General features: G+C 41.3%; 1 protein-coding gene and 1 pseudogene across 1 annotated transcript; one reads left to right on the top strand and one right to left on the bottom strand.

The window, feature by feature from the left end:
• Positions 1–900: 900 nt before the first annotated feature.
• Positions 901–11,442, bottom strand: dis3l2 (DIS3 like 3'-5' exoribonuclease 2). Its single transcript, XM_028428519.1, has 21 exons — positions 11,306–11,442; positions 9,982–10,772; positions 9,748–9,878; positions 9,322–9,375; positions 9,122–9,223; positions 8,871–9,039; positions 8,679–8,743; positions 8,167–8,396; positions 7,816–7,989; positions 7,646–7,725; positions 7,007–7,119; positions 6,763–6,870; positions 6,378–6,611; positions 4,519–4,598; positions 4,254–4,437; positions 3,922–4,008; positions 3,579–3,726; positions 3,143–3,273; positions 2,785–2,889; positions 2,566–2,670; positions 901–2,479 (listed from the first exon to the last, which is right to left on the bottom strand). Exons 2-21 carry the CDS (start codon positions 10,745–10,747, stop codon positions 2,378–2,380), a joined length of 3,168 nt encoding a protein of 1,055 aa, XP_028284320.1. The 5' UTR covers positions 10,748–10,772; positions 11,306–11,442; the 3' UTR covers positions 901–2,377.
• A 1,662-nt stretch (positions 11,443–13,104) lies between these two features.
• LOC114449693 (E3 ubiquitin-protein ligase TRIM39-like) lies at positions 13,105–14,377 on the top strand (annotated as a pseudogene).
• Positions 14,378–15,296: the final 919 nt, after the last annotated feature.

Here is a 15,296-nt window from a genome sequence, read left to right as displayed (position 1 = left end):
TCAAAACAGTCTTGGCTGAGAAGGGAGTTGCTGCTGGTTATTCACTGGCGTCAGTGTGTTCAGCTCTGATAAGGAATTCCCTGTGAGGCAGTCGAGGTGGAGAATAAAAACCCTTCAGCTTCACATGCTACAGTCTAATGTCCTGAAGGTGGATCCATTCTCCTAATGCTGTTTATGACGTCAGCCACAAGGCTTAACATTCTGTCTCATCAGCCTGATCTTTGACTTTATCTAAATGACATGTTAGTGGCTGAGCAAAGGCATCTTTATATAACAACTGGCAGCTTTAAAGTGATTCTTAAAAATAATGAAAACATGATTTTATAAACAAAACAACAACAAAAATTACCCAAATATTTACCTATGATGGCCCAGTATGAGGCCATTTTTTTAAAGCATGTACTTATGATGTTGTAGCTAACCTGATAAATTAAAGTGAATGGAGTTCAGGTTAATAAAAAAGGTTTAGACACAAAAAAAATTGTTAGGAGCTGTAATATCCATCAGACAATGCTGCAAATGATGTACTGCCAACATTTGATGGTTCTCTCTGCTCCAAACATCTTTCATGCTCCTGACGGAAACATGCAAATCTTTGTCAGCTACAAGTCGAGCAGCTGGTTGCCAAAATTATTCATGTAATATCCTTCTGCTGGGAAAAGGTGTGTAATATGCAGGACTGTTATATGGTGGCATCGTTATCTGCTCCATGGTAGTGAGGTGGGTTCACCACTGATTAATTGAAGACACTCCTTGGCAATAGAAACAAAGGTTATCTCTGTTTATTCACTATATAACCTAAACAGAGCCAGCTAGGTTTAATATTAAAGAGTCATCAGTGTGTCACACTGCGTCATTCCCCTCCTTTTGATATGTAACTTAATCAAAACACAGTTTAGATTTCCTTCTTTCTGTTTATTGCACATTTATTCTACATAAAGCACAACAGGGTGACAGTTACTGCACTCCCACTGAACAGAATCCAAGTTACACAGGACGATATCATCTATATGAATCAGTTACTTTTTTTGTTTGTTTTAAATGACACCTTTTTTTTTCCCTTAACATATCATACTACATCTCTAGAGCCGTATTTCACTGGCACTTGCTGGATTAAAATAAATTGAAATTTTAAGTTAATGTTACATACTGGCAGTCCATAAAATGTAAACATTAGCTGGTGATTTTTCAAAATCCTAAAATCAATCTGTCAAAAAAAAAAATATGGTTCGACATGCAGAATTTAACAAAGATTGTGCAGAAGTAGCAGCTAATCTCTACAGCACTACATGGCACCGTTTGGTCAGAATCAGTTGAGTGGCAAACAATGAGGCACACTGATTTAAAGCAGAATTGGAGGCCCACATCCATTCTTAAAACACCAAGCTTCACATTGATATTAATGAGGTGTTTGTGTTGTGCACAAATCATAACTGACCATTAAAAAAAAACGGAGATTGGAAGCACTCCTAAGTGCATGAGCAAAGATAAAATGAATATTTCAAGGCCACCAACCATCTTCAGCAGCAATTCACATTCAAGTCATTCCTGTGTTCTGTTTTAAAACAATAAAGAGTGGATAGGCTTTGGCCTGACTTTTACAATAAATACAGAAGCATGTTCTTATGTTTATACTGGAACAACATGAGAGACCCTTCCTTTTAATAATCTAAATCAAAGTCCAGCCTTCGGATGACTAACCTCCCTCCCTGTATAAAACACTATCTAGTAAGATAATAAAAAAACATGGATTGAATGCAGCAGCTGAGTTCCTATGTGTGGATCCTAATGTTCCTGTGCTAAGAACGTGAAGTAGTTTAAACCTGCTGTGACTGCTACTGTTTGGCCACCGTGCTTTAACTGTGACGATTACCATTACAGCCACTAGAGCCAAATGACGCCGAAAAAGTAAAAGTCAGTAGTGTTGTACTATATTGCTTCACAAAACAAACAAACAGGGGTCTCTCCACAATCTAAAAATACAAAAGAAGCCAGTGAGTAATTAAACTAAAAATAGTTAAAAAAAAAATCAGTTTCCACACAGTAGTCTGTGCACAACTATTATATCACATCAACACTGACCTTATTAGGTCAATAAATCAACAGCAAAATAAAAGACATTGCTGCCTCGGTGCGATGAGTCAAAACTCAATAATAAATTCATGCTGAATGACAGACAGACAGCAGTGTTATGTGTCCAGTGCACAGTCATTTTTTACATTTTCCTTCACACTGCTCTGTCACTTTCCAAAGCATACTGTGCCAGGGCAGATGTCACTGGTAATGGGTGCAATCTATAACACAGTGTTTTAGAAAGAAATGGAACTAAAGGAAAAGGCAATACATGCTTTGGAAAATGGACTGCAGTCAAGAGTTTTTATGACCTGATGTCCTCGGGCCTCTTGAGCACTGCGCTGTATTTCATAGGTGCACCGTCCGCTTTGAGCTGTACCTCCACTAAGGTGAAGACTGAAATCACCTGTAAATAAAAACAAAAAACTATGATCACTTCTTGTTACAATATCTAGCCATAGATTTCACAGCTAGCTGGTTTTGGGTGCTTACCTGCTCTGCAGGGGGATTCTCCAGGTCCTCTGCAGTCCAGACCAGAGTCAGCTCTGACTTCTTCCCCACCTTACGATGGTGGAATGATTGCAAGCCTACAATAGACTGAAGATAGAAAAGAAAAGCTATAAAACTGTCTAATCGCCAAATTATGCATCATGCATTATGCTAACTTATATGAAGACTAAAACTGCAGTAAATTGATTTATTGGAGCTGACCTTGCAGTAGATGCGTTTCTGCACTCCGTATCGGAGAACCAGCACATCAAAGGACTGATCCAGCACTCCCATCACCATGGCCTCTGAGTCCAGTGGGCCACACTCCTGAGGAAAAAGCACAAAGACAGTGCCATTTTAGATCTTTACATACACAGCTGAAAGGGAGGTTGAGCATCTGTCAAACACAGAATAAGGTTAAATCAAGAAATTTGAGTGAAAAGGATATAACATCAGAATGGTGATAAATATTCACTTGTATATATTATGTCTTTAAGATAAAACACTTAGCATTTGTAAAACCACACTTAACAATGTAGACATAATAGGTCTCGGTTGTTGTAAGCAGGCAGTGACCCACCTTTACAAACACTCCAAAGAAGAGCTCAGTGCTGAGCTCCTGGACTCTCTTGGACACAGTTTTCTTGTCATTACAGTGAGATGCCCGTTTTTCCACTTCCTCTGTTGACAATCCTAAATGAGGGCCGCATTCTGTATTCAAACATACAGTAAACATTTTAACTTTAGCAAGAGGCAAATGAATATAAACATGAAAGGGACATAGACACACATACAGACAAACAGACACACACAGAGGAGGGGCAGGAGATACTGAAACAATGGCATCGGCAACAAAACAACAATGCATCAACTCAAAGCGATGTCTGAGGCCGTTTTGTTCTTTTGTGTATTGCTCCTCCACACTGGTGTTTGAAACAACCGAAATTCTGTCAGCTGCTTAAATGCCTGCCTTTGTGTGTCTGAGAACCTTTCGTAAAAAAAAAAACAGTGCACACTCAGTGAATAAGCCAGCAGCCGGTGCACGATGATGTCAGCGTAGCGTCTGATGGGAGATGTGAAGTGTGTGTAGAGAGGCACGTTGAGGGCATAGTGCTTAAAAAGTTGCTCGTTCTTCAGCACACCAGTGCAGAAGTACAACGCCATCTAGGAAACAAACATGATGCAGATTACATTAGGAACTTATACACAATATTACTGATGTGTTTTAGGTCAAAACACTGACCATACAGGATGTATTCCATTATACCACCCCAAATCCTTTTGTTTACTTACTTAATGATCTTACATATAATCCTCAGTTTAAACATAAACCATGAAACAGAAATACTGAGCTCTAACCTGCATGGGTCGGGAGCACATGTGGGTGAGGACTTCTTTTCTGGCACTGGTGTATTCATCATCACCAAGAGTGGTATTGAGACTTTTCTGCAGGTCGAAGAAGTAAAAAGAAAACGTTAATGCTTATAGAGCTTCCAATCCCTGCTGATACACCCTTGATGGAAGAAATAGCAGCACAAAAGCCTCACTAAAGTCATCATCTCCATTTCCTTTTATGTTTGTGTTGTCCTGTTTGATTACTTGTAAGACATCATAAATGTTTCACTCTCTAGATCCAGGAGCAGTGCCTAACTACACTGAATATCCATTACATCTGTGTTAAGTTTACTGACGTGTAACGCTCCAGCAGAGGACAAATCGACGTTGATTCCCAACTGGTCGCACAACTCCTGCAGCTCATCCACCATCTTGGCCTTTGGTGGAGGGTGTCGCCTGAGCAGGGCCAGCTCAGGGAATTTGCGATAAATGTGGTGAGCAGTGGCAATGTTAGCCAGCAGCATGAACTCCTCCACCAACCTGTAGAGAAGAACAGTCAGAACAGGGACAAATGAGTCTTTATGCAATCCACGGAAATGCAGACAGTCATTTATAACTCACTTGTTACTGTCTCTGTATTGGTACACGTAGCAGCCTTGGGGCATCATCGTCTCTTTGTCGAGAGTGAAGGAAAGTTTCATCTGAAACAAAAAAACACAAGACTGAATATTAGATCTGGTCAAAAACAATTCCAGGAGTCAGTTGATCAATGTACAGCTTAAATTAAATAAACATGTATGAAAGGTATGACATTTTAGTTAAAGGTAAAATATAATAGCAGCAAATATACTGTTTCATGTACTTCAGCTAATAGCAGTAAAGTGGTAATTGTTTGGATGATGAAGACAGAATCCATGTATCACATGACACAAGACATGATGCAACCTGTATTCAAATATTCCATTTAAATGTACACTACTTTCAGCTGTAACTATCAACCTCACATAATCAGCATGTTCTATAATGTACTATCTATCCACTGCTTTATTCTTTTGTTTGATTCACCTGACTAACAAGCTAGTCACTGCTAATAAAACCTAACATGAGGAACAGACAAACAGATTCTTTTTCTCCTTTCCACAAATATACACTGCTCAAAAAATAAAAGAAACACTTTGGCCCCGTTCACACTGGGGAAAAAAATGTGGCTTAAGCAGGATTTGGCCGCATCCAGATCAATCCAGATGTGTTTTTTTCCGAGTGTGAACACCTCCAATCCGGCTGAATCCAGTTTGATTTCAAGCCGGCTAGATCCACCCTCGAGAGGTGGATCTAGCCGGATTGGCTCAAATGTGGCTCAGGTGTGAACGCAAATGTGGCTAGCGAATCCGGCTAGCCAAATTATTAGCCATATTACGAGGCGCCACCTAGTGGTTTGGAGAACAGCAAACACGCTGGATGAAGCCGGATTGAGTGCGGACACAAGTGTGTGCTAGCCAGATTTGAAAATAGGTGTGAACGCATCCAGTTTAAAGGCTGTCTGGGCTCAATCCTACTCTAGCTGGAATGACTTTCTCCAGTGTGAACGGGGCCTTAAAGAACTCAATGTAACTCCAAGTCAGTCACACTTCTGTGACATCAGCCTGTCCAGTTAGGATCAACACTGATTGTGAATCAGTTTCAGCTGCTGTTGTGCAAATGGAACAGACAACAGGTGGAAATGAGGCAATTATCAAGACAGCCCTATAAAGGAGAGGTTCTGCAGGTGCTGACCACAGACCATCTCTCTCACCCCTAGAGGTAGCATGAGGCGGTGTCTACAACCCACACAAGTTGCTCAGGTAGTGCAGCTCATCCAGGATGGCACATCAATGAGAGCTGTGGCAAGAAGGTTTGCTGTGTCTGTCAGTGTCCAGAGCATGGAGGAGATACCATGAGACAGGCCAGTACACCAGGAGACGTGGAGGGGGCCGTAGGAGGGCGACAACCCAGCAATAGAACCGCTACCTCCTCCTTTGTGCAAGGAGGAGCAGGAGGAGCACTGCCAGAGCCCTGCAACAGGCACGTGGAGGCCACACACTGCTGAGCCTCATTTTGACTTGTCTTGAGGAATTCTCCCTCAAGTTAAATCAGCCTGTAATGTGACTTTCCACTTTTATTTTGAGTATGGTTCTTAATCCAGACCTCCATGGGATAATAACTTTGATTTATTCATTTTTATGTTATTTTGTTCTTTGTACGTATTCCACTATGAAATGAATGAAGATTTTCAAAAAGACAGAGGGCATTTTCAACTGGAATATTTCATTCATTCATATCTAGGATGTGTTATTTTAGTGTTCCCTTTATTTTTTGAGCAAGTGTATATTGTACCACACTCTCATCAAATGTGTTAATATGATAAAGGATGTATATTAGCCCCTCTCATGTCCTACTGCACACAGGAAACACTGTTGAAAAAGATGAAACATCAGAACAACCTGGTCTAGTCTGAGGGCTCCTCCTGAGAAGCGCTGGGCTCTGAGGTTCTTGGCAATGGAGTGCAGATTGAGCACAGCCTGGTGGATCTCATCAATAGGGTGCTCAGGGTCCACAGGCGGAAGCTCTTCAGCAGAGAACAGCTTCTCTGGGGCTTCAATCATGCTCTGAGCGTGGTCATAACTCAGCTTCACACAGGAGCGTATCACCGAGCGGCCAAACCACTCACTCAGGATCTGTAAAGATAAAAAACAAGCTGAAGACATGACAGAAGTGATCACTGTTCCATGAGTATCAGAAAACAATTTTACCCTAATCAATCACTCATCAGAACCTTTCGTCCATCTTTTACCATTTTACGTGAGGCACATGACTTTCTAAACATACCTTTCCTTCAGGTGTGATTTTCCAAATGACAGAGAAAGTGAGTCTGTCAGTGAGCGGATTCAGACTGCACAGCTCTTCACACAGCAGCCTGGGCAACATGGGGATCACCTAAAAAGTGACACCAACACCAAGATTAAGAACCAAAGACAAAATATAAAGATGAATATAATACAATGAAAAAATATTATAGCATTTTTATATAAAGTAGTGATAAGATTTAAATTAAAGTGTCCAATCAACTCACTTTCTGAACCATGTACACACTAGTTGCTCTTTGGCTGGCAATGGCATCCAAAGCATTGCCCTGCTCCACAAAAAAACTCACATCAGCAATGTGGACTCCCACCTCAAAGTTACCTGTGGATGAAATATAATGTTAGAACAGGATACTCTTATGACCATATTTTCTACCTTTGATAACAATTAGGATAAACACAGAGCTGTCGAAGTCAGATCAGATCATGTTAACCTCAACGAGGGCACACTGATCACACTACTGCAAGCAGGGTTCTTTTGGAACTGCCACTGCCAAAAAGTCTTTATGCAATCATGTAATAAATCAAAATCATACACCATTACAAACTAGCTGTTGCAAATTTAATATAAAGACAAGATCTTTTTTTAAGTTATAATCTAGTCTTAAAAAGATTCTCTCAGTGGCTCAAAACGTGTTAATCTGCCACCTGGTGGTGGAAACGCTGCAGCTGCACCTTTTATTTTAGCCCCTTCAGATAAAACTGAAAAGGTGATGTTCTGCTGTCGGTACAAATCAACAAGAAAGCAAACTTTCAAAAGTGACTTGAAGAGCTTTGATGCCATTTCTCTTCCATGCATACATTCTGCTCTTATCAATATACGTTCACACTCTCAAAGAGCAGTTTACCGTCTGGTAGTTGTTTACATGACAGCGCATCATCCAGATCTCTGGCAGTGGCTGGGTCAATGGTGAAGATACACTCTTTCCTAAAGGTCACAAATGGTGCATGCGTCAGTGATGCCATAGCAGACCGAAAAACTGAACTACATGAAACTTTGGGGGCTTCAAAGACCTACCTCAGGTCTCTCCTTTTATTCATCTCCTCAGGTGGGATGGCCCAGGGCAGGTTCTTAGGTAGACAGTCTAAAACCTCATCTGAGAACTCCGAAAAATCCACATCATACTCTATCAGGATGCCCTCTGTCTCTGGCTCTATTTCTCCAGCTTGACCCAGTGTCTTAGCAAGTCGACTGAGGGAAAACACAAAGGAGAGTCAGTGTAGTTATCAAATCTGAGTAAAGAGTTTCCTGTATCACATTTGGACTGTCAGCAATAAATAAGCTCTAACTCCCTGTGACTCTGCACTAAAGGAACAAGTGGGTTCAGAAGATGGATGAATGGATGGACTCTAGGACTGTAAGACTCACCCTTCTGCAAAGTTGCTATCAGCTGCCCAGTTGGTGATCCGACAGATGAACAAGGTGTTGGTGTAGTCACCTGGACGGGAACTAAAGTCTTCAGGACAATCCATGAGGGGAATATTAATCCGTGGCACACGATGATCCACAGGGGAAAACATGGCGAAGGCCTTGTCAGGTAGGAACTTCAGGAAGCCAGTGGCAGCTCTTGAGTGTTTTTTCTCAACAATGTACACCACCTAGAAGAGGTGTATAACAAAAGTAAAGGAGGCAGTCTGATTTGTAACGAGAACAAAAGTCACATCACTGCCAAATAACAGGTGAAAGAGCAAGCAACACTTCTGTGATGTAAAATGTATTTCTACTCATCAGTTTTGTGCACAAGTCAAATATTTCACTTGGATTTTACATATATAGATAGAAACACAACACAAAGGTTCTGCATGACTCCATGTTTTTAAAGTTATAAACCTTTTATTTTTCTGAGAAATAGAAGACATAACAGACATGCAGTCACTCACTTTAGCAGTCTTTTGGAGTATTTCCCCAGTGGACCGTGGAGCTGAGGGGTCTTCCAGAAGCTCCCCTAATTTCATCAAATGTAAAACATATTCAGATGTATTGGTTGAACATAACAATCAATAATTAACAAACACTGCAATCACTGTATCAATCTCATGTAATAAAATGTGAAATTATTGCTGTCACTGTACCTCCATCGGCGAGAACGATGTTCTGACATTTGCTGACGAGTTCATCCTGGTCACTACACTGCTCCTCCACTGTAACATCAGGCTTGGGGACGTGCTTTGTCTTCACCACATGTTCTTTCTGAGCCTCTGACTCACTGGCACCCTCGCAGTCGGTGTCTGACCTCACAACCTAGACAAGACAATCAGTTCAATTCATCATCTGCTCATACAACTGGAGAGCTTCACTATTATATCTAAAACAGAACCGTTACCTTCCACTGCTCCCGGGGGAGTATTTGCACCACCACGACGTCTCCGTTCAGAGCTCTGTTGCGAGCTACAATGCCATCCAGAAATATGTCCCGCGTGTCATCCTGCAAACACAAAAGAAACCGTTTGTCTCTGACCTCTGAGGAAATCAATCTGGTTACTGAGACGACAAAACGTGACTGAAGGCAAGCGGCTAACTTACAGGAGATGGAATATAGGCTTCATGGTATTTCTTAGGGTTGATCCTTAATTGTCCCTGCAGAGAAAATACATACAGTCAGACAATATCTAAACAGCTTTTTCTAGCAATCACCATTGTAAAAAGTCTGAGTAAACACTGGAGAGTATTTAGCTATGATGCAACAACTCCAAATGCCTAATATCATTGCAGCATTTAAGGTAGTGTTGCATATTCAAACACAGAAAAAAAGCCCTTGAAGGTATCCTGACTGGTTGGTAGTTCCCCTCAGGGAGTTCATGCAACTGCACAAAACTGCCTGTTATTCTTCAATAGAGTGTTTATATTGTGAGAAACAAACAGATGAAAATGGTACAGGTCCACATCATGTGATCATGTTGCGTAACTTCATCCATACTCAAACATTTTGCTTCAATCTCAGGTTCGTACCTGAATGAGCTCTCCTCTTTTAAGGCCATGGGAAACATCCTCAGAGGTCATGTAGGATTCAAACACTTGTTTCTTTGAGCCTCTGCCTCCTTTGTTCTTACTCTTGTCAGCAGGGGAACTGGCACTTGAAGCTGAAATAAAATAACGCTTATTTCATCCAACATAAATGAATGAATGAATGATTAAAATGACTTTATTTTAATAACAGCAGACTCGCCAAAAACAACTGTTTACCTTGGGACTGCTGCACTTTTTTTTCTCTGACATGTGGGGATTTGGGTCTTGTTGTTTGAGCATCATCCGCAGACTTCCCTTCTGTGTTTATCCTCTCGTCTGGTTGCTTTGACTGGATTTTTTTCTTTGACTTCTTCATCTTCTCTTGTTCCTGCCCAGTTGTTTTGGATTTCTTTGGGGACTGGGGATGTCCAACTAATGAGTCAGTTTCCCGGGAGGCGACTTCTCTATTAGACTCCTTGTTTCTCCGTTGCTGCTTCTGGTGTTTTTTGGCATCATCAGGTTTTAAAGAACCAAGTTCCTCGCCAGACTCAATGTCTCCATCATGGCTGGTGGTGGTGTCCCTTCTCTGTCCTCGGCGCTGCCTGTCAGACACACCCTGCTTTCTTTCGCTGTCCTGCTGAGCATTGCGTGTACTCAGTTTTTCCATGTACAAAGACAGTGAACTCTCCTCTCCTTTGTTTTTCAAAGAGGAGGGGGAGAAGTCACTGGAATCAGAAAAATCATTAAGCAGTGACTCCCTGTTTTGCTGCGGTATATTCAGTCTGTCACTCTGGGCTCTGAGCGATGGGCTGGTCCTACTATCTTCCCTTTCAAATGACAAGTCCTTTGCATACTGTTCGAGGTACAGACTGAACTTTGTGCTACGGTGTTGGCTTAGAAGCCTGGCATAGGCATCTTTCTGAGGAGGAGGGCCAGGCTGATTCTGGATTCGTTTTGGCTCTCGGTTCAAGTTAGCCTTCTTAGATTGCCGAGGAGAGGCCATAAGGCAGTCCTTCAGGATGTTGATTCTGAAACAACAAATAAGTAAATAAAAGTACACAGGGTGAATGCAATTCTGACATGACCCCGAGACTTAACTGTTTTGATAAAAAGCAATGCCTACAAATCAAAATATGAGACACAATGGCTTTATTCAGCTGACATTCATTTACGAGAAAATGAAAACGCCTTTCTTTCCGGTGCGTCACTGTAATAACTTAAAGTTACATTATATTGTTTATTATTGATAGTGACAATTAGCTGTAAGCCACATTACTGACAGAAATAGGATTTGAAGCTAGTTAAATTAACGTTATCATTCAAACAGTTAAAGCAATGACTTTGTTTTACGCCTTATTATGCGTTGTATTGACTTAAACCCGTGAGCAGTTACCTCATGTTAGCTAACGTTAGCTGACTAACAACAGTTAGCTAGCTATTTACAAAGGCAGAGGATGATTTAAGGTTAACTACTCTTAAGTCTGGCAGGCCACGATCTTTGTCATAATAAATGAGATGAAAATGAACGTACGGCTGTCAAAGTAAAAACGTCTAATCTTACCTCTGTCACCACGATGTAAGTTAAGAAACGCTAACTTCTCGTTCACGGCTAAAGGTTTAGCTGAGACGTTCAAGAACTCTCTCTCTCGTCAGAAATTTACACACTCGCTGTCTTCAAGGTCTGTCGGAAATTCGACTTTAAATTATTTCAACGCATAGAAAAAGTCAGTCATGGTCTGAAAAAACTAATAAAAGTATACAAATGTTCACAATACATGAAAACATTTATCGATATATTGTAAAAAATTACAAGTAAAACAAGTATAAAAGCACCATGTTCTATGTCTTTTGATTTTATCTGCTTTTCTACAGCATTGCAGTTACCAATAGGCACCAGCAGGAGGCGCACTACTCCAGCAACTTAAATAAAAGTGAAGAAAACATGTTGTAGGTATTAAACAGCTGTTTTCACGCTCTGAATAAACGTCTCTGAGCGATACTTTTTGAAAACTGGGGCTGTCTGTGGGCTCTTAAATTGTTCCATACATAACTCAATAAACTAAGTCATTAAATTGTCATAAATGTTGTCATCATTTCAGTATCCACTCAGCTGATCAGTGATTTTGGACAAAGCCTCACCTCCAGGTGGCAGCAAAGACAACGTTGTATTATTTGATAAGACAGTGACTGTCAGTTGCATAAATCCTGTGAAATGAAGAGAAGAGGAAGACAGTAAACCAAAGAGTCAGACAGGTGTTTGTGTGATTTAACAGGATGAACAAAGATCTAAAGTATCACCATAAACCAATAAATTTTCTTCTATCTACAAGTCAACTTAAGAAGGCAATTCAAATCACACACACTCAGAGTATGTGTGTGCTCTGAAGATGCTTTCACACCTCTGTGGGTATAGTGTAAATGAGGCTGTCATGTTTTAACTTGAATACACATACATGCACACACACTCCTAGTTTGTTATTTAAGTATTCTGTAACTGCATAATAAATTAGTATTTCTGTAATATGTCACTAAATTTCATGTAGGCCTAATTAAAAAAAACAACCCGACTGGCTTAGCTTCCATGCACATCTCTCTATATAAAGCAAGTAATGTCTGTGTGTGGATGTGTGAATGATTCCCCACTCTTGACAAGTGTGTGTCTTCCAAGACAAAAACTGCTGCATGAACACGATGAGAGTCACTACACATCAGTTTTTTATTTGTTTAGCAGTATAAGCACTGCTTGTAGGGCTATATGGATGTTAGCTGTTATGACTATTAACTATGCAGAATGCATCACAGTGCTTATGTTAAAGCAAATGCATAGTTATCTACGAATGGGTGGTATCTGCTCTGCTCTCAGGCTTCTGAACTGAAAGTGGGCCATCAGGTGTAAAAACTGTGGTCAAACTGGTTGTGTTCTGAATTTTTACACTTGTAGTGCTTTTATTGTGAGGATTTAATACATAAACATCATATAGCCTACGGAGTACACTTTCATCGTTCAAACAAGCATGTTGTAAATGCACAAGAATCCAGCCCCAAATCTGACATCATCTGAAAAAAATCAGGAAATCAGGAAACTGTTCCTGTTGAGTGAGAAGAGACACAACGACACAGTTGATAAGATCTATCACAAAGCAGGGGCGTAAACTGAGCAGAGGAGGAAGCAGGAGAGACCACCTGAAGTAATGAGACACTGTGGGTGCGTTGAGTAAGAGCTGAAATACTTTACCTGAACCTGCTGCTGCTAAAAAATCAACCACTCAAAGTGAAAGTAAGTGAGGAATCCACCAGCAGGTATGGTTTTACTGTTAAAACTGACTGTTTAAAACTTCTGTCTGCTCTCTCGTAGACTAAATGGCTTGCAGTTCAAAACACAACATCTGCTGTCCGATCTGTCAGGACATGTTCAGATATCCTGTTGTCCTGTCATGTAGCCACAGCTTCAGTAAAGACTGTCCTAAGACCTGGTGGAGAGAGAAACCCACACACCTCTTAGTCTGGTGTTGAACAATCTGTGTGACAGTTTCTCACAGGAGAGGTCTTCAGAGTCTCTCTGCAGTCTGCACTCTGAGGGACTCAAACTCTTCTGCCTGGACCATCAGCAGCCAGTGTGTCTCGTTTGCTGAGATTCAGAAACACACAGCAACCACAGATTCAGACCCCTCGATGGCCGCATGCCAATACAAGAAGGACCTTCAGGAGGCCCTGCAGCCCTTACAGAACAAGTTAAAGGTTTCTGAACAAGCAAAAGTGAAGTTTAATCAAAGCGCAGCACACATGAAGGTCCAGACCCAGCATACAGTGAGGCAGATTAAGGAGCAGATTAAGAAGCTTTACCAGTTTCTAGATAAGGAAGAGAAGACCAGGATCACTGCACTAAAGGAGGAAGAGGAGCAGAAGAGTAGAATGATGAAGAACAAGATGGCGGCTCTAAGCAGAGACATAGCAGCTCTTTCAGATATAGTCAGAGCCACAGAGAAGGAGCTGGGAGCTGAAGATCTTTCATTCCTGCACAACTACACAGTGCATTGCTGAACTCCCTCTCTGGATGATCTGCTGGATGATCCACAGCTGCCCTCAGGTACTCTGATAGACCAGGCCAAGCACCTCCGCAACCTGAAGGACATGGTCTCCTACTCTCCTCTGATTCTGGAACCAAACACTGCCTGTCTAGGAATCGTGCTATCTGAAGATCTGACCAGCATGAGAGAAGGGGATGAAGAGCAGCTTCCTGATAATCCAGAGAGATTTGTTGACTAATGGTCCGTCCTGGGCTCTGAGGGATTTAACTCAGGGACTCACAGCTGGGGCGTGAAGGTTGGAGACTGGATACTGGGCATTGGTGTGTTCGCAGAGTCTGCCCATCTGACTGTGGATCATAAGGTTTGATGAAAGTAAATACTCAGCGTGGTCACCAGCAGTTCTCAAAGTACAGAAGAAGCCGTGCAGGGTCAGAGTGAAGCTGGCCTGGAAAGAGGGAACTTTGTCATTCTCCGATCCTGACAGTAACACACACATACACACCTTCACACACACTTTCAGTGACAGGATGTTTCCATTCTTTTCCAATGTGGATGATCTCCCAGTGAAGATATTACCACTGAACGTCTCTGTGTCTGTGGAATAGAGCCGTTAAACAGGAGGAACATAATGTCTCTGTGTGAAGGGAAAAGTCACAGAATCACTGACTCAGTGTTTCCTAAACTAAAGGTTTGTCTTTTTAATTTAACAGTAGTAGTAACATTGATTTCTTTTGAAATCAGAGTGTCATTAACTACACTGAGTGTGCTTGGTGGACATTCTGAACATGATTCCATTACTAAGACCTCACAGAGATAGGGTTAGACCGGCTTGGAGGTCTGGTCTGGAGTGATCGATGCATTGATTGGACACTATTATTGAAGTTGCCTACATCACTGACTGTATAATGTTCCTCCGAGCTTAAACTGAACCACAGTATAATGCAGAGGCTTCTCTGACACTTAGCACTCACTCTTCATAAATGGTGGAAACATCTGGTCTATAATTTAACACACCTGTGCAGCATTGTTTGTAGAACAGACAGGATATGGTGTGATTAATTATATGAATCTCATTAAGTCTCCCCTGCTGTTGCATCATTGAAGACCGTCTAGTATAGTTTAGAGTCTGTGTAAAGTACTTACACCTGGGTGTTATCATATCAAATCAATTCAAATAACTGTATTTGTCCCCTGGGGGCACTTCAAGGCACATGAGCAGTTCATACAGTTAAAACAATAATAGCAGAAAATGGGGGAAAGACAATACACTGCTCAAAACAACAAAAGGAACACTTAAAGAACACAGTGTAACTCCAAGTCAGTCACACTTCTGTGAAATCAACCTGTCCAGTTAGGATCAAACTGACTGTGAATCAGTTTCAGCTGCTGTTGTGTAAATGGAACAGACAACAGGTGGAAATGAGGCAGTTATCAAGACAGCCCCTATAAAGGAGAGGTTCTGCAGGTGCTGACCACAGACCATTTCTCTGCTCTCATCCTTTCTGCCTGATGTTTGATCACTTT

The sequence above is a fragment of the Parambassis ranga genome, chromosome 17 (assembly GCF_900634625.1).
Source record: "Parambassis ranga chromosome 17, fParRan2.1, whole genome shotgun sequence".
Lineage (NCBI taxonomy): Eukaryota > Metazoa > Chordata > Actinopteri > Ambassidae > Parambassis > Parambassis ranga.
This window is presented reverse-complemented; position numbering and strand designations above follow the sequence as displayed.